Here is a 19,949-nt window from a genome sequence, read left to right on the forward strand (position 1 = left end):
TGAAAAATTTAATGAACATATAGATAAATTAAGAAGTTTTTAAATTTGAAACTAACCTATTTCAACTAGATTTGTAATATATCACTAAACAATAACTAATTGTGACTCAAAACCATCAAAATAATACTCTAAAATTGAAAAAAAAAAAGAGAATAAAACTTCTTATATCCAAATATGTATGGATTTAAGACGCCTTATATTTCGTATCATAGTCAAGTTATGCCTCTTTATAGACCATTGCGATGAACATGGATCGAACACGTGACCTTCAGATCTTCAGTCTAACGCTCTCCCAACTGAGCTATCCCCGCTATTTGCTAATGTAAAAATGCATAAGTAGAGTTATCCCCGCTACAAAGTTTAAATCATTACGAAATATTTCACAAATGAAACATTCCCTAGATTGCACAGTCAAGTTAGGACTCTCGACACCATTGCGGTGAACATGGATCAAACACATAACACCTTCAAATCTTCAGTCTAACGCTCTCCCAACTAAGCTATCCCCGCTATTTTAACATAATAAAAATGCATAAGTAGAGCTATCTCTTCTATTTAATCACCGCTATTAGTTGAGTTTTGCTTAACTTGACAATTGATTACAAATCAAAATTAATATGTGTAACTTTCTATCAAAGTTTAAATCGCAAATAAATATTCACTCATTAATTGATGAAATAGTCTAATTAAGACACCGGTTCAAATGAGGTGAACGTGAATCAAACACGTGACCTTTAGATCTTTAGTCTAACGCTCTCCCAACTGAGGTATCCCCACCATAAGAGAACGGTAAGTGACAAAGCCCAACGAAGTTTAGAGTTGTTATGTCTTGTGCGGCTTAGATTGATTGTTATTATATGGATTGTTATATGGATGTTGTTGTTTGTTGTCATGCCTATTGATTACGAAAATAATTACTTTGGTATCGCATATGTGCATGTTATGATTTTTTAATGAAATAAATGTGATAAGGGTTACACCCTTTGTGTATCGGGTAACCAGCCACCATTGGTCACATGGGTGATTGATGAAATTTATAAACGTGGTAAGGGTTACACGTTGTGTGTATAGTGTAGCCAACCACTATTGGTCACTAAGCATTGGATGCTGAAAGCTATTCTAGGTGAGTAGATTACATGCTATGTGTTATGAGTAATCAACCACCAAGGTCCCTTCGTTTTGATTGATGAAACTATACGATGGTTTGCTTGTCTAACCACACTAGGGGAGTTAATGAGTTTTTTTGTACTTACCCTATTTTCAAATGATTTTCAAGTAAGGTTGTAGCATGGGAGTGACTGATGACTCGTGAATGTATAGAGAAAAATGGTGTAAAATTCACAAGAATACATGTAAATATACAATATCACAAATAGTAAATAACAAGTATATTGTCGTTTCGATAGAGAGCCTATTTTTTTGTTCCTTTCGTTGCTGGAAATTAAGTGAGTTTTTGGTCTTATTCAAATGGATGGGGGTGAACTTAAACTAATTAAAAAAATTTGAATGAGAGTATCAATTGTTCTCGAACGACGAAGAACAGTTAAGGAAGCTTTGGCTAGAACTGATAAAATAGACAGGTTGTTGAATTTTGTGGTGGCTTTTAGCTCATTTTAACTGATTTGCAAACCCACGGTGCACTTTCAAGGGTCATGTAGGGTGATTACTTCCATAATAGTTTTGTAATCTCTCATAACAGGGCTAAAAAATTTATTCATAACCCTTCGACTATGTTTAAATATCCTCGCAATGGAACTAGAGTATTAAAGATAATTTCCTTGCTCCCCTCTTCTTTCGATCAAGAGAACAATAAGAGAACAATTAAGCATGTAAAGTGGCCAACTAAGCAAACATGTAAATCATTAGTAACAACTCTTTAATAAACTAAAATCACACCGCAAACATACTTAAACTGCATAAAACTCTTCCGCCTCCCCTATAAGGCTTCTCTCTCCATACAAACCGATTTCAACATAGAAATCAACATCCTAATCATGATAGAATAAGAAAAGAGAGGAAATGATTAAGAGTTATCAAGCTTTGTTGGTGTCCTTCAATGGAAGTCCCCCTCCTTTGAGCTCTCTCATCCACCTCTTTGCCTTAGTCTATCCTTCTCGGTTTTCTTTTCCTTCTCCTATCAACAGCTGCTGAATTAGGATTCTTCTTCCTTCTTGGTTTTCTTTTGCCTTCGGTAGACATTAAAGGATGTCAGATATATTTCTGGTCTCAAGAAGAACCTGATATGTATTGGTCAGTTGGATAGCATAGGTTATGCAACAAAGTTTGGGAAGAGTTCGTGGAAGATTGTGAAGGGTGCTATGGTGGTAGCACATGGCACAAAATCTAGAACCTTATACACCACTACAGGGTGTATGAAAATGGCTGCGGTTGCTGGAGTGCTTCAAGTTCAAGTCTATGGCATAATAAACTTGGACATATGAGCGTCAAAGGAATGAAGATGCTGGTTGCAAATGGAGTTTTAGAAGGCCTAAAGTCTGTTGACATAGGTCTTTCTGAGAGATGCGTTATGTGAAACAGAAACGAGTTAGCTTCTCAAAGGCTGCCAGAGAATCAAAGAAAGTACGATTGGAAATGGTCCATGCAGACGATTGGGGACCATCTCCAGTTTCATCACTTGGCAGATCAAAGTTCTAGGTCACCTTCATCGAGATTTCAGCAGGAAGGTATGAGTTTATTTCCTGAAACACAAAGTCAAATGTGTTTGTCACCTTCTAGAAGTGGAAGGCTGAAGTTGAAAATCACACCGGCTTGAAGATCAAATGATTGAGGTCTGACAGTGGAGAAGAGTACGACAAGTCAGAGTTTATAACATTTTGTGCAGCGGAGGGAATTAGATTAATGAGGACAGTTCCTGGTAAGGCAAGAAAAAATGGTGTTGCAGAAAGAATGAACAGAACATTGAATGAGCGGGCAAGAAGCATGAGGATTCATTCTGGATTGCCAAAGACATTATGGGCCGATGCTGTAAATAATGCAGCCTACTTGATGAATAGAGGACCGTCAGTACCCTTGAAGTTCAAGTTGCCGGAAGGAACTCACGTACTCTCACTTGAGAACTTTTGGTTGTACTGCGTATGTTCACGTCAATCCATAGAAAAGAGACAAGCTTGATGCTAAGGCTGTGAAGTGCTACTTCACAGGCTATGACTCTGACATGTTCGGGTACAAATTTTGGGACGACAAGAATAGGAAAATCCTAAGACATTGGAACGTAACCTTTGATGAAAAAGTCCTGTACGAGGTCAAAGAGAAGATAAACTTTGAGACCATGAAGCAAGTGGGAGTTGAGCTTGAGTCGCAGGAAAACTCACCCAATGATGTTAGAGCAGAAGCTCGTGAAACTCCTAAGACCGTTACTGAAGAACCAGACGTAGAGCAAGTTACACCTGAGCAGGTGTTGAGGAGATCACCCAAAGCTATCAGAGCACCAGATAGATATTCACCTTCATTACATTATTTCTCGTGGCTGACGAAGGAGAACCAGAGTCCCTTGATGACGACCTACATTTTGAGGATACAACCAAGTGGGAAAAAGCCATGGATGATAGGATGTCTAGGCCTGAGAAATGCGTTGCTCTTTCATCTACTGAAGCTGAGTACGCGGAAATAGCTGAAGCTGGAAATGAGATGATATGGATGACAGACTATCTAGAAGAATTACGCAAGAAGCAGTGCAAGAAGATTCTTCAGGTACATAGTCAGAGTGACAAGCAGTTGGTGAGGGAACCCGAGGTCTATCATTCAAAGACAAAACACAGAAGGCGATACCATTTCACTCGGAGGTCAGTGGAAGATGGTGATGTGTTTGGAGAAGATAGAGGGTGTAAATAATCCAGCAAACATGTTGACAAAATGTGTTGACGTTGGAAGGTTGAGGTTGTGCAAAGCCTCAATTGGTATGGTGCAGTGAAGATTGAGAATGAAATTCTTAGTTGGCTGGATCGGTCTACAAGTGAGAGATTGTTGAGATATGGAGCCTGATGCCCATTTACAGTAAATATTTACTAAAGATCTGGTAGAGATATATATGGTAGATATTTCGTAAAGATCCATATGGTAGATATTTCGTAAAGATCCGGTAGAGATATATATGGTAGATATTTCTTAAAGATTTAGTAAAGCTTTATTTAGTAAACTGAAACGATATATACCCCATCAAGCAATGCTTTCAAGATGTACTTTTATTCATTCTCTGTATTCTGTTTTGGTGTACATACCTGAAAGTCATCAATAAAACCTTTAGCCAACATTTCTCCTTGAATTTTCTCTCTCCTGTTCTTTGTGTTCGTCTAGATCGAGTATATGTGTTGTTGTGCGATTCTAACAATTACTTCAATAATAATTTTGTAATTTCTAATAACAGGGCTAAAAAATTATTTATAACCCTTCAACTACGTTCATGTATCCTCGCAATGGAACTAGAGTATTAAAGATAATTCCCTTCTCCCCTCTTCTTTCGAACAAGAGAACAATAAGAGAACAACTATGCATGTAAAGTGGCCAACTAAGCAAACATGTAAATCATTAGTAACAACTCTTTAATAAAATAAAATCACACCGTCAACATACTTAAACTACATAAAACTCTTCCGCCTCCCCTGTAAGGCTTAGCTCTCGATACAAAATGATTTCAATGTAGGAATCAACATCTTAATCGTGATAGAATAAGAAAAGAGAGAAACTGATTAAGAGTCATCAAGCTTTGTTTCTGTCCTTCGATGGAAGTCCCCCTACATTGAGCTCTCTCATCCACCTCTTTGCCTTAATCTATCCTTCTTGGTTTCCTTTTCCTTCTCCTATCAACAGCTGCTGAATTAGGGTTCTTCTTCCTTTTTGGTTTTCTATTCCGTTCGGTGGCCCTCTTCTCTTTAGGTAATCTTCCTGATAAGACAACCCTAATCCTCAGCCCGATGATCCAAGCTTTTGTTGAAGCAAGAACCCTTGAATCAAAGAAATCAACGCCAACTTATACAAAATTCGGATCAATCAAGAGATAAGGCTAGAATTAGATTACCCTCTTAAGATAAAAGATATAGAAGCAAGATTTGGAATCTTCTTTTAAATTAAGTCAGTCCACAATAGAACTTGATGAATGCTTGATTGAATGGCTCAGATGCAAATCTACCACAAGAATTGCATGAAACTTAGAAATGGCAAAGATGATGCTCGAATTTCTAAGGGTAAAAGTCTCAATTTGAGATCAAAATTTCATTCATCCGAAATCTGCCTTTTGCATAATAATTTGTTGGTATTTAAGTCTTCCCACAAAAGAAACTTTCAATTCTTCAAATGCCACTAACATTTATCCCGATCCCCTTAAATATCCACAAAAGAAGAAGTCAATTTGACCCATAACTTCCACCCTTTTGCGGATTACAAAAATTATAAAATTAAAAATAATAAATCGCAATTTATAGCAACTTCATCCGCTACTTCAACCGTGCAAATATTCACTTCTGAAGCTCCAAATGGTCCTTCCTCAACCGAATCAGCTTGTAACACATGAAATGATGGTTGAACCGAGCCTATCTAATTTTGTAGATGAAGAATGAATACTTGTTGACTCTTGTTAGCCTTGGATTCTGTAATAGGTCTAGTTGGAACATTTGGAACACCGTGATTCTTATCAAGAACCATAATATTCCTAGACCATATATGGTATCATGTGTGGTGATGATTCAGTGCTGCCATAAGGCCTTTGTTTCATAGACTAGTCTTTGGGTGGTCATATAGATACATTATGAGATGAGAGAAACGAGTGCGACATGATGTTATAGTCCTACTTTAGAATTGTCATCTATTCTTTGGTATGTATGCACCCAGATAGGATCAAAACCATACCATCTACAAGGCATCAGTGTCGCTCAAACGTAGGTCGTGCCTCATCATGTGCATATACATGTATGTATCACGCAACACACACTTACACACATATAATAAATACATATATACATGCATAAATACATACATACCTATACATATACATAAACAGACAGACAGACACACACACACACATATATATATATATATATGTGTGTGTGTGTATTATATTATGTATTTGTATATAGCACATATTTATACATTTTTATAATTTTCATCATTTTTATTTTTAAATGTGCAAAATTTACCATATATTCATTCTATATTCTTTTATTAAACAAGATTTGCCGAAAAATTTTAAAGATCCACTCAACCATAATTATTTATCGATAAAAAAAATAGTTAATTTCTATATTAGCTAATAGACTTCCAATTAAATAGTCTAGTTATTTTATAAGTAGTTTATTACAATTTTATTTTGATTTTTTATTTTTCATGTTTTAAACTTTAGCAATGGATCGATACATTATTCATTTTTTATTGAGAAAAATTTTTAATAAAGAAGAAATATAAAAGAAGAAATGGAGTTATACTTACCATGTTTGAAGAGATTTGAGCATATATTCAACTCAACTCATGTGCTGCAATTAGTGAAAAAATATATGATCGGATTAAAAGTCAATCAAATCAATATAGAAATATCATTTAAAACTAAACAAACAATTACTTTGGATTCAACATGTTTTAGACCTAATTTAATTTTTTAGATGGTAAACTTTTTCAATCCAATAAATCCTTATCAAATAATGAATTCGCCTAATCTAATATTAAAATATTCACCTTACGGTTGATTCGAGTTGTTCGAGTAATTTAATAAAAATTAATTGATAATTTGTTTTTAAATACCCATTTAGATGATGTGGTTCTTGGAGTAACTATTTTAACACTCTAATACACATAAAATAATTTTTAAAAAACAAACAACAAAAACAACATGCCAAATTTAAAAAGTTCTCACTACAGGTTATATTTTTCTAAACTGTGCTAATATTCTATGTAAATCCAACCATTTCATTTACAACCCAAAATTTAACCCTTGAAATAATAACAATAATAGTAATAAATCCCTTTCCTATTTTTGATTCCTAAATTATCCTATAAAATCGTTTGTCCCCCAATCTAAAAATCATAAACTCGCAAACAAAATTCATCATGGATCTTCCTCCAAAACTCACAAAACTCAATGTAATGTTTCTTCTTCTTTCTCTTTGAATTTCATTTTCTTTTTCTTTGTTTTCTTTCCATTGATCTTGTGGGCCTCGCTTGTTCTTCTACTTTCATTGGTTTTTGTCTGGAATCACTTCAAATGATTGTGGGTTTTTGTTCAAAACCCCGAATGGTTTATTGAAGAACTTTTTTTCCCGTGGATCCTTACTATTCTCGATCAAATTCAAAAATGTAACCAACAAAAAGAGATTGAATCATCTTTGATTTTTTTCGGTAGGTTACAGCAGCGAGAATCTCGGTCGTGATCGTACTGGCATTGGTGAGCTTAGCCACCGTGGACGCTATGAATCCGCGTCTAAGTTCGAACTCCCTGGAATTTCAGGCGATCAATTGTCGGAAACACTCAGCGTTGTTAACGGAGTTTGGCGGCGTCGGCGACGGAGTAACTTCAAATACTCACGCGTTCCGAAAAGCGATTGAACATCTCAGCACAATGGCGGCAGATGGCGGAGCTCAATTGGTCGTGCCGCCGGGAAAATGGCTGACCGGAAGTTTTAATCTGACTAGCCATTTCACACTTTTTATCGATAAAGAAGCTAAAATTCTTGCATCCCAGGTTCGACCTATCGAGTATTTTATTTTTATAAACCTAACACCTTTGGGAGTGGTGATTTGAATTTTAATCTTTAATCCAAAATAAATGAGTTAGATTTGTTCCTCATAATTTAATTTAATGGTGCAGAATGAATCAGAATGGCCACTCGTGAAAGTTCTCCCATCTTATGGGAGGGGAAGAGATGCTCCTGGTGGACGGTACAGCAGCCTCATCTTTGGAACTAATCTCACCGATGTGGTTATCACGGGTGATTATTTTTTCTTACCTTTTAACATTCTAATTTTTTTTAAATGGATTGCAAAATTATAACACGCTTCCGTGCTATCAGAATTAAATAAAAAAGAACTAAGGTAACTGAAAACATAAAAAGAACTTTTATAGAAAATAAAGTTGGGTCGGTGACATGGTGTAGGTAACAACGGTACAATCGACGGGCAAGGATCTTCTTGGTGGGAAAAGTTTAAGAAAGGGGAGCTCAAGGTAACACGGCCATATGTGATCGAGATCATGTACTCTGATCAAATCCAGATCTCGAATCTCACTTTGATCAACTCACCTTCTTGGTTCGTCCATCCGATTTATAGCAGGTTTGGCTATTTCGCTTCCGTCCCATTATCCTTGTATTTTAGGATTATGCTTCGAAAAAAGTATACCATTCAAATTCCTCCCGACCAAAAAGAATTTTTAATTATATATCATAATATGGGTGAAAATGCAGAAATGTGATTATCCAAGGGCTCACCATCTTGGCTCCAGTCACCGTACCCAACACCGACGGAATCAATCCAGGTTCCCTTCTTCTTCTCCTTTAAAACCTTAGGGTTATTTTCTTCCTCAATCCCTCTCCCTAAATCTCCGTTCAATTTATCAGATTCTTGTTCCAACACTCGAATCGAAGACTGCTACATTGTCTCCGGTGACGATTGCATCGCCATCAAGAGCGGATGGGACCAATACGGTATCAAGTTCGGAATGCCGACCGAGGACCTCGTCATTCGCCGCCTCACTTGCATCTCACCAGATTCTGCAGGTATTGCCCTTGGCAGCGAGATGTCCGGCGGAATCCGCAACGTCAGGATCGAAAACGTTACAGCAATCAACACACAGTCTGCCGTCAGAATCAAAACCGCTCGCGGACGAGGCGGTTTCGTCAAGGACATTTTCGTCCGAAGAATGTTTCTATCCACGATGAAATACGTCTTCTGGATAACTGGAGACTACAAATCGCATGCGGATGACAAGTTCGATCCCTCGGCATTGCCATTGATTAAGAACATTAATTACAGAGACGTGGTGGCCGAGAATGTTAATATGTCGGCTAATTTGGCAGGGATTTCAGGAGATCCATTCACGGATATTTGTGTTTCAAATGTGAAGATTGGATTGTCGGCGACGCCTAAAAAGTTGCAGTGGAACTGTACGAACATTGAAGGATTTAGTAGCGATGTGGATCCGCAGCCATGTGCTCCGCTGGCTAAGGCAGCGAAAAGCGGTGGATGTGACTTTCCCGAGGATCAGCTGCCGATTGAGAATGTTCAGTTGAAGTCATGCTCGGTTGAAATTCCTACCTTCTCGTAAAGACTTTGTTTTTTTTTTTTTTTTTTTTTTTTTAATTCTATGGAATAAATGATAATGAAAAATTTAATGAACATATAGATAAATTGAGAAGTTTTTAAATTTGAAACTAACCTATTTCAACTAGATTTGTAATATATCACTAAACAATAACTAATTGTAACTCAAAACCATCAAAATAATACTCTAAAATTGAAAAAAAAAAAGAGAATAAAACTTCTTATATATCCAAATATGTATGGATCCACCATGAAGTTTTTATATGGTATGATTTAAGACACCTTATATTTCGTATCATAATCAAGTTATGCCTCTTTATAGACCATTGCGGTGAACGTGGATCGAACATGTGACCTTCAAATCTTCAGTCTGACGCTCTCCCAACAGAGCTATCCCCGCTATTTGCTAATGTAAAAATGCATAAGTAGAGTTATCCCCGCTACAAAGTTTAAATCATTACGAAATATTTCACAAATGAAACATTCCCTAGATTGCACAGTCAAGTTAGGACTCTCGACACCATTGCGGTGAACATGGATCAAACACATAACACCTTCAAATCTTCAGTCTAACGCTCTCCCAACTAAGCTATCCCCGCTATTTTAACATAATAAAAATGCATAAGTAGAGCTATCTCTTCTATTTAATCACCGCTAATTAGTTGAGTTATGCTTAACTTGACAATTGATTACAATCAAAATTAATATGTGTAACTTTCTATCAAAGTTTAAATCGCAAATAAATATTCACTCATTAATTGATGAAATAGTCTAATTAAGACACCGGTTCAAATGAGGTGAACGTGAATCAAACACATGACCTTTAGATCTTTAGTCTAACGCTCTCCCAACTGAGCTATCCCCACCATAAGAGAACGGTAAGTGACAAAGCCCAACGAAGTTTAGAGTTGTTATGTCTTGTGCGGCTTAGATTGATTGTTATTATATGGATTGTTATATGGATGTTGTTGTTTGTTGTCATGCCTATTGATTACGAAAATAATTACTTTGGTGTCGCATTTGTGCATGTTATGATTTTTTAATGAAATAAATGTGATAAGGGTTACATCCTTTGTGTATCGGGTAACCAGCCACCATTGGTCACATGGGTGATTGATGAAATTTATAAACGTGGTAAGGGTTACACATTGTGTGTATAGTGTAGCCAACCACTATTGGTCACCAAGCATTGGATGCTGAAAGCTATTCTAGGTGAGTAGATTACATGCTATGTGTTATGAGTAATCAACCACCAAGGTCCCTTCATTTTGATTGATGAAACTATACGATGGTTTGCTTGTCTAACCACACTAGGGGAGTTAATGAGTTTTTTCGTACTTACCCTATTTTCAAATGATTTTCGAGTAAGGTTGTAGCATGGGAGTGACTGATGACTCGTGAATGTATAGAGAAAAATGGTGTAAAATTCACAAGAATACATGTAAATATACAATATCACAAATAGTAAATAACAAGTATATTGTCGTTTCGATAGAGAGCCTATTTTTTTGTTCCTTTCGTTGCTGGAAATTAAGTGAGTTTTTGGTCTTATTCAAATGGATGGGGGTGAACTTAAACTAATTAAAAAAATTTGAATGAGAGTATCAATTGTTCTCAAACGACGGAGAACAGTTAAGGAAGCTTTGGCTAGAACTGATAAAATAGACAGGTTGTTGAATTTTGTGGTGGCTTTTAGCTCATTTTAATTGATTTGCAAACCCACAGCGCACTTTCAAGGGTCATGTAGGGTGATTACTTCCATAATAGTTTTGTAATCTCTCATAACAGGGCTAAAAAATTTATTCATAACCCTTCGACTATGTTTAAATATCCTCGCAATGGAACTAGAGTATTAAAGATAATTTCCTTGCTCCCCTCTTCTTTCGATCAAGAGAACAATAAGAGAACAACTAAGCATGTAAAGTGGCCAACTAAGCAAACATGTAAATCATTAGTAACAACTCTTTAATAAACTAAAATCACACCGCAAACATACTTAAACTGCATAAAACTCTTCCGCCTCCCCTATAAGGCTTATCTCTCCATACAAACCGATTTCAACATAGAAATCAACATCCTAATCATGATAGAATAAGAAAAGAGAGGAAATGATTAAGAGTTATCAAGCTTTGTTGGTGTCCTTCAATGGAAGTCCCCCTCCTTTGAGCTCTCTCATCCACCTCTTTGCCTTAGTCTATCCTTCTCTTTTCCTTCTCCTATCAACGGCTGCTGAATTAGGATTCTTCTTCCTTCTTGGTTTTCTTTTGCCTTCGGTAGACATTAAAGGATGTCAGATATATTTCTGGTCTCAAGAAGAACCTGATATGTATTGGTCAGTTGGATAGCATAGGTTATGCATCAAAGTTTGGGAAGAGTTTGTGGAAGATTGTGAAGGGTGCTATGGTGGTAGCACATGGCACAAAATCTAGAACCTTATACACCACCACAGGGTGTATGAAAATGGCTGCGGTTGCTGGAGTGCTTCAAGTTCAAGTCTATGGCATAATAAACTTGGACATATGAGCGTCAAAGGAATGAAGATGCTGGTTGCAAATGAAGTTTTAGAAGGCCTAAAGTCTGTTGACATAGGTCTTTCTGAGAGATGCGTTATGTGAAACAGAAACGAGTTAGCTTCTCAAAGGCTGCCAGAGAATCAAAGAAAGTACGATTGGAAATGGTCCATGCAGACGATTGGGGACCATCTCCAGTTTCATCACTTGGCGGATCAAAGTTCTAGGTCACCTTCATCGAGATTTCAGCAGGAAGGTATGGGTTTATTTCCTGAAACACAAAGTCAAATGTGTTCACCTTCTAGAAGTGGAAGGCTGAAGTTGAAAATCACACCGGCTTGAAGATCAAATAATTGAGGTCTGACAGTGGAGGAGAGTACGACAAGTCAGAGTTTATAACATTTTGTGCAGCGGAGGGAATTAGATTAATGAGGACAGTTCCTGGTAAGGCAAGAAAAAATGGTGTTGCAGAAAGAATGAACAGAACATTGAATGAGCGGGCAAGAAGCATGAGGATTCATTCTGGATTGCCAAAGACATTCTGGGCCGATGCTGTAAATAATGCAGCCTACTTGATGAATAGAGGACCGTCAGTACCCTTGAAGTTCAAGTTGCCGGAAGGAACTCACGTACTCTCACTTGAGAACTTTTGGTTGTACTGCGTATGTTCACGTCAATCCAGAGAAAAGAGACAAGCTTGATGCTAAGGCTGTGAAGTGCTACTTCACAGGCTATGACTCTGACATGTTCGGGTACAAATTTTGGGACGACAAGAATAGGAAAATCCTAAGACATTGGGACGTAACCTTTGATGAAAAAGTCCTGTACGAGGTCAAAGAAAAGATAAACTTTGAGACCATGAAGCAAGTGGGAGTTGAGCTTGAGTCGCAGGAAAACTCACCCAATGATGTTAGAGCAGAAGCTCGTGAAACTCCTAAGACCGTTACTGAAGAACCAGACGTAGAGCAAGTTACACCTGAGCAGGTGTTGAGGAGATCACCCAAAGCTATCAGAGCACCAGATAGATATTCACCTTCATTACATTATTTGTCGTGACTGACGAAGGAGAACAAGAGTCCCTTGATGACGACCTACAGTTGGAGGATACAACCAAGTGGGAGAAAGCCATGGATGATAGGATGTCTAGGCCTCAGAAATGCGTTGCTCTTTCATCTACTGAAGCTGAGTACGCGGAAATAGCTGAAGCTGGAAATGAGATGATATGGATGACAGACTATCTAGAAGAATTACGCAAGAAGCAGTGCAAGAAGATTCTTCAGGTACATAGTCAGAGTGACAAGCAGTTGGTGAGGAACCCGAGGTCTATCATTCAAAGACAAAACACAGAAGGCGATACCATTTGACTCGGAGGTCAATGGAAGATGGTGATGTGTTTGGAGAAGATAGAGGGTGTAAATAATCCAGCAAACATGTTGACAAAATGTGTTGACGTTGGAAGGTTGAGGTTGTGCAAAGCCTCAATTGGTATGGTGTAGTGAAGATTGAGAATGAAATTCTTAGTTGGCTGGATCGGTCTACAAGTGAGAGATTGTTGAGATATGGAGCCTGATGCCCATTTACAGTAAATATTTACTAAAGATCTGGTAGAGATATATATGGTAGATATTTCGTAAAGATCCGGTAGAGATATATGTGGTAGATATTTCGTAAAGATCCGGTAGAGATATATATGGTAGATATTTCATAAAGATTTAGTAAAGCTTTATTTAGTAAACTGAAACGATATATACCCCATCAAGCAATGCTTTCAAGATGTACTTTTATTCATTCTCTGTATTCTGTTTTGGTGTACATACCTGAAAGTCATCAATAAAACCTTTAGCCAACATTCCTCCTTGAATTTTCTCTCTCCTGTTCTTTGTGTTTGTCTAGATCGAGTATATGTGTTGTTGTGCGATTCTAACAATTACTTCAATAATAATTTTGTAATTTCTAATAACAGGGCTAAAAAATTATTTATAACCCTTCAACTACAGGGCTAAAAAATTATTTATAACCCTTCAACTACGTTCATGTATCCTCGCAATGGAACTAGAGTATTAAAGATAATTCCCTTCTCCCCTCTTCTTTCAAACAAGAGAACAATAAGAGAACAACTATGCATGTAAAGTGGCCAACTAAGCAAACATGTAAATCATTAGTAACAACTCTTTAATAAAATAAAATCACACCGTCAACATACTTAAACTACATAAAACTCTTCCGCCTCCCCTCTAAGGCTTAGCTCTCCATACAAAATGATTTCAACGTAGGAATCAACATCTTAATCGTGATAGAATAAGAAAAGAGAGAAACTGATTAAGAGTCATCAAGCTTTGTTTCTGTCCTTCGATGGAAGTCCCCCTACATTGAGCTCTCTCATCCACCTCTTTGCCTTAATCTATCCTTCTTGGTTTCCTTTTCCTTCTCCTATCAACAGCTGCTGAATTAGGGTTCTTCTTCCTTTTTGGTTTTCTATTCCGTTCGGTGGCCCTCTTCTCTTTAGGTAATCTTCCTGATAAGACAACCCTAATCCTCAGCCCGATGATCCAAGCTTTTGTTGAAGCAAGAACCCTTGAATCAAAGAAATCAACGCCAACTTATACAAAATTCGGATCAATCAAGAGATAAGGCTAGAATTAGATTACCCTCTTAAGATAAAACTTGATGAATGCTTGATTGAATGGCTCCGATGCAAATCTACCACAAGAATTGCATGAAACTTAGAAATGGCAAAGATGATGCTCGAATTTCTAAGGGTAAAAGTCTCAATTTGAGATCAAAATTTCATTCATCCGAAATCTGCCTTTTGCATAATAATTTGTTGGTATTTAAGTCTTCCCACAAAAGAAACTTTCAATTCTTCAAATGCCACTAACATTTATCCCGATCCCCTTAAATATCCACAAAAGAAGAAGTCAATTTGACCCATAACTTCCACCCTTTTGCGCATTACAAAAATTATAAAATTAAAAATAATAAATCGCAATTTATAGCAACTTCATCCGCTACTTCAACCGTGCAAATATTCACTTCTGAAGCTCCAAATGGTCCTTCCTCAACCGAATCAGCTTGTAACACATGAAATGATGGTTGAACCGAGCCTATCTAATTTTGTAGATGAAGAATGAATACTTGTTGACTCTTGTTAGCCTTGGATTCTGTAATAGGTCTAGTTGGAACATTTGGAACACCGTGATTCTTATCAAGAACCATAATATTCCTAGACCATATATGGTATCATATGTGGTGATGATTCAGTGCTGCCATAAGGCCTTTGTTTCATAGACTAGTCTTTGGGTGGTCGAGAGATCATATAGATACATTATGAGATGAGAGAAACGAGTGCGACATGATGTTATAGTCCTACTTTAGAATTGTCATCTATTCTTTGGTATGTATGCACCCAGATAGGATCAAAACCATACCATCTACAGGGCATCAGTGTCGCTCAAATGTGGGTCGTGCCTCACCATGACATGCATGGATCACTATATTGTCGTGCCTCATCATGTGCATATACATGTATGTATCACGCAACACACACTTACACACATATAATAAATACATATATACATGCATAAATACATACATACCTATACATATACATAAACAGGCAGACAGACACACACACACACATATATATATGTGTGTGTGTGTGTATTATATTATGTATTTGTATATAGCACATATTTATACATTTTTATAATTTTCATCATTTTTATTTTTAAATGTGCAAAATTTACCATATATTCATTCTATATTCTTTTATTAAACAAGATTTGCCGAAAAATTTTAAAGATCCACTCAACCATAATTATTTATCGATAAAAAAAATAGTTAATTTCTATATTAGCTAATAGACTTCCAATTAAATAGTCTAGTTATTTTATAAGTAGTTTATTACAATTTTATTTTGATTTTTTATTTTTCATGTTTTAAACTTTAGCAATGGATCGATACATTATTCATTTTTTATTGAGAAAAATTTTTAATAAAGAAGAAATATAAAAGAAGAAATGGAGTTATACTTACCATGTTTGAAGAGATTTGAGCATATATTCAACTCAACTCATGTGCTGCAATTAGTGAAAAAATATATGATCGGATTAAAAGTCAATCAAATCAATATAGAAATATCATTTAAAACTAAACAAACAATTACTTTGGATTCAACATGTTTTAGACCTAATTTAATTTTTTAGATGGTAAACTTTTTCAATCCAATAAATCCTTATCAAATAATGAATTCGCCTAATCTAATATTAAAATATTCACCTTACGGTTGATTCGAGTTGTTCGAGTAATTTAATAAAAATTAATTGATAATTTGTTTTTAAATACCCATTTAGATGATGTGGTTCTTGGAGTAACTATTTTAACACTCTAATACACATAAAATAATTTTTAAAAAACAAACAACAAAAACAACATGCCAAATTTAAAAAGTTCTCACTACAGGTTATATTTTTCTAAACTGTGCTAATATTCTATGTAAATCCAACCATTTCATTTACAACCCAAAATTTAACCCTTGAAATAATAACAATAATAGTAATAAATCCCTTTCCTATTTTTGATTCCTAAATTATCCTATAAAATCGTTTGTCCCCCAATCTAAAAATCATAAACTCGCAAACAAAATTCATCATGGATCTTCCTCCAAAACTCACAAAACTCAATGTAATGTTTCTTCTTCTTTCTCTTTGAATTTCATTTTCTTTTTCTTTGTTTTCTTTCCATTGATCTTGTGGGCCTCGCTTGTTCTTCTACTTTCATTGGTTTTTGTCTCGAATCACTTCAAATGATTGTGGGTTTTTGTTCAAAACCCCGAATGGTTTATTGAAGAACTTTTTTTCCCGTGGATCCTTACTATTCTCGATCAAATTCAAAAATGTAACCAACAAAAAGAGATTGAATCATCTTTGATTTTTTTCGGTAGGTTACAGCAGCGAGAATCTCGGTCGTGATCGTACTGGCATTGGTGAGCTTAGCCACCGTGGACGCTATGAATCCGCGTCTAAGTTCGAACTCCCTGGAATTTCAGGCGATCAATTGTCGGAAACACTCAGCGTTGTTAACGGAGTTTGGCGGCGTCGGCGACGGAGTAACTTCAAATACTCACGCGTTCCGAAAAGCGATTGAACATCTCAGCACAATGGCGGCAGATGGCGGAGCTCAATTGGTCGTGCCGCCGGGAAAATGGCTGACCGGAAGTTTTAATCTGACTAGCCATTTCACACTTTTTATCGATAAAGAAGCTAAAATTCTTGCATCCCAGGTTCGACCTATCGAGTATTTTATTTTTATAAACCTAACACCTTTGGGAGTGGTGATTTGAATTTTAATCTTTAATCCAAAATAAATGAGTTAGATTTGTTCCTCATAATTTAATTTAATGGTGCAGAATGAATCAGAATGGCCACTCGTGAAAGTTCTCCCATCTTATGGGAGGGGAAGAGATGCTCCTGGTGGACGGTACAGCAGCCTCATCTTTGGAACTAATCTCACCGATGTGGTTATCACGGGTGATTATTTTTTCTTACCTTTTAACATTCTAATTTTTTTTAAATGGATTGCAAAATTATAACACGCTTCCGTGCTATCAGAATTAAATAAAAAAGAACTAAGGTAACTGAAAACATAAAAAGAACTTTTATAGAAAATAAAGTTGGGTCGGTGACATGGTGTAGGTAACAACGGTACAATCGACGGGCAAGGATCTTCTTGGTGGGAAAAGTTTAAGAAAGGGGAGCTCAAGGTAACACGGCCATATGTGATCGAGATCATGTACTCTGATCAAATCCAGATCTCGAATCTCACTTTGATCAACTCACCTTCTTGGTTCGTCCATCCGATTTATAGCAGGTTTGGCTATTTCGCTTCCGTCCCATTATCCTTGTATTTTAGGATTATGCTTTGAAAAAAGTATGTCATTCAAATTCCTCCCGACCAAAAAGAATTTTTAATTATATATCATAATATGGGTGAAAATGCAGAAACGTGATTATCCAAGGGCTCACCATCTTGGCTCCAGTCACCGTACCCAACACCGACGGAATCAATCCAGGTTCCCTTCTTCTTCTCCTTTAAAACCTTAGGGTTCTTTTCTTCCTCAATCCCTCTCCCTAAATCTCCGTTCAATTTATCAGATTCTTGTTCCAACACTCGAATCGAAGACTGCTACATTGTCTCCGGTGACGATTGCATCGCCATCAAGAGCGGATGGGACCAATACGGTATCAAGTTCGGAATGCCGACCGAGGACCTCGTCATTCGCCGCCTCACTTGCATCTCACCAGATTCTGCAGGTATTGCCCTTGGCAGCGAAATGTCCGGCGGAATCCGCAACGTCAGGATCGAAAATGTTACAGCAATCACACACAGTCTTTCGTCAGAATCAAAACCGCTCGCGGACTAGGCGGTTTCGTCAAGGACATTTTCGTTCGAAGAATGTTTCTATCCACGATGAAATACGTCTTTTGGATAACTGGAGACTACAAATCGCATGCGGATGACAAGTTCGATCCCTCGGCATTGCCATTGATTAAGAACATTAATTACAGAGACGTGGTGGCCGAGAATGTTAATATGTCGGCAAATTTTGCCGGGATTTCAGGAGATCCATTCACGGATATTTGTGTTTCAAATGTGAAGATTGGATTGTCGGCGACGCCTAAAAAGTTGCAGTGGAACTGTACGAACATTGAGGGATTTAGTAGCGATGTGGATCCACCGCCATGTGCTCCGCTGGCTAAGGCAGCGAAAAGCGGTGGATGTGACTTTCCCGAGGATCAGCTGCGGATTGAGAATGTTCAGTTGAAGTCATGCTCGGTTGAAATTCCTACCTTCTCGTAAAGACTTTGTTTTTTTTTTTTTTTTTAATTCTGTGGAATAAATGATAATGAAAAATTTAATGAACATATAGATAAAATGAGAAGTTTTTAAATTTGAAACTAACCTATTTCAACTAGATTTGTAATATATCACTAAACAATAACTAATTGTAACTCAAAACCATCAAAATAATAATCTAAAATTGAAAAAAAGAGAATAAAAACAATTCTTATATATCCAAATATGTATGGATCCACCATGAAGTTTTTATATGGTATGATTACCATAGTGAACATGGATCAAACACGTGACCTTCAAATCTTCAGTCTGACGCTCTCCCAACTGAGCTATCCCTGCTATTTGCTAATGTAAAAATGCATAAGTAGAATTATCCCCGCTACAAAGTTTAAATCATTACGAAATATTTCACAAATGAAACATTCCCGAGATTGCACAGTCAAGTTAGGACTCTCGACACCATTGCGGTGAACATGGATCAAACACATAACACCTTCAAATCTTCAGTCTAACGCTCTCCCAACTAAGCTATCCCCGCTATTTTAACATAATAAAAATGCATAAGTAGAGCTATCTCTTCTATTTAATCACCGCTAATTAGTTGAGTTATACTTAACTTGACAATTGATTACAATCAAAATTAATATGTGTAACTTTCTATCAAAGTTTAAATCGCAAATAAATATTCACTCATTAATAGATGAAATAGTCTAATTAAGACTCCGGTTCAAATGCGGTGAACGTGAATCAAACACGTGACCTTTAGATCTTTAGTCTAACGCTCTCCCAACTGAGCTATCCCCACCATAAGAGAACGGTAAGTGATAAAGCCCAACGAAGTTTAGAGTTGTTATGTCTTGTGCGGCTTAGATTGATTGTTATTATATGGATTGTTATATGGATGTTGTTGTTTGTTGTCATGCCTATTGATTACGAAAATAATTACTTTGGTATCGCATTTGTGCATGTTATGATTTTTGAATGAAATAAATGTGATAAAGGTTACACCCTTTGTGTATCGGGTAACCAGCCACCATTGGTGACATGGGTGATTGATGAAATTTATAAACGTGGTAAGGGTTACACGTTGTGTGCATTGGATGCTGAAAGCTATTCTAGGTGAGTAGATTACATGCTATGTGTTATGAGTAATCAACCACCAAGGTTCTTTCATTTTGTTTGATGAAACTATACGATGGTTTGCTTGTCGAACCACACTAGGGGAGTTAACGAGTTTTTTCGTACTTACCCTATTTTCAAATGATTTTCAAGTAAGGTTGTAGCATGGTAGTGACTGATGACTCGTGAATGTATAGAGAAAAATGG

The 19,949-nt window shown here is 36.7% G+C and overlaps 1 protein-coding gene, 3 non-coding genes and 1 pseudogene across 4 annotated transcripts; 2 read left to right on the top strand and 3 right to left on the bottom strand.

Moving 5' to 3' along the window:
• Positions 1-238: 238 nt before the first annotated feature.
• On the bottom strand, positions 239-311 carry TRNAF-GAA (transfer RNA phenylalanine (anticodon GAA)). The gene has a single exon. It is a non-coding gene; the product is annotated as a tRNA-Phe (tRNA).
• Positions 312-7,305: 6,994 nt separating this feature from the next.
• LOC147789688 (putative polygalacturonase) lies at positions 7,306-9,484 on the top strand. The gene is made up of 5 exons (XM_087117013.1): positions 7,306-7,684; positions 7,811-7,931; positions 8,097-8,271; positions 8,403-8,473; positions 8,556-9,484. The coding sequence occupies exons 1-5, from the start codon at positions 7,412-7,414 to the stop codon at positions 9,260-9,262; spliced, it is 1,347 nt and encodes a 448-aa protein (XP_086973139.1). The 5' UTR covers positions 7,306-7,411; the 3' UTR covers positions 9,263-9,484.
• Positions 9,485-10,053: 569 nt separating this feature from the next.
• TRNAF-AAA (transfer RNA phenylalanine (anticodon AAA)) lies at positions 10,054-10,125 on the bottom strand. The gene has a single exon. It is a non-coding gene; the product is annotated as a tRNA-Phe (tRNA).
• A 6,545-nt stretch (positions 10,126-16,670) lies between these two features.
• On the top strand, positions 16,671-18,728 carry LOC147789690 (putative polygalacturonase; annotated as a pseudogene).
• A 627-nt stretch (positions 18,729-19,355) lies between these two features.
• On the bottom strand, positions 19,356-19,428 carry TRNAF-AAA (transfer RNA phenylalanine (anticodon AAA)). Its single transcript has one exon. It is a non-coding gene; the product is annotated as a tRNA-Phe (tRNA).
• Positions 19,429-19,949: the final 521 nt, after the last annotated feature.

Source organism: Cucurbita pepo, chromosome 13 (genome assembly GCF_057944985.1).
Source record: "Cucurbita pepo subsp. pepo isolate OVF chromosome 13, ASM5794498v1, whole genome shotgun sequence".
In the NCBI taxonomy this organism is placed as follows: domain Eukaryota; kingdom Viridiplantae; phylum Streptophyta; class Magnoliopsida; order Cucurbitales; family Cucurbitaceae; genus Cucurbita; species Cucurbita pepo.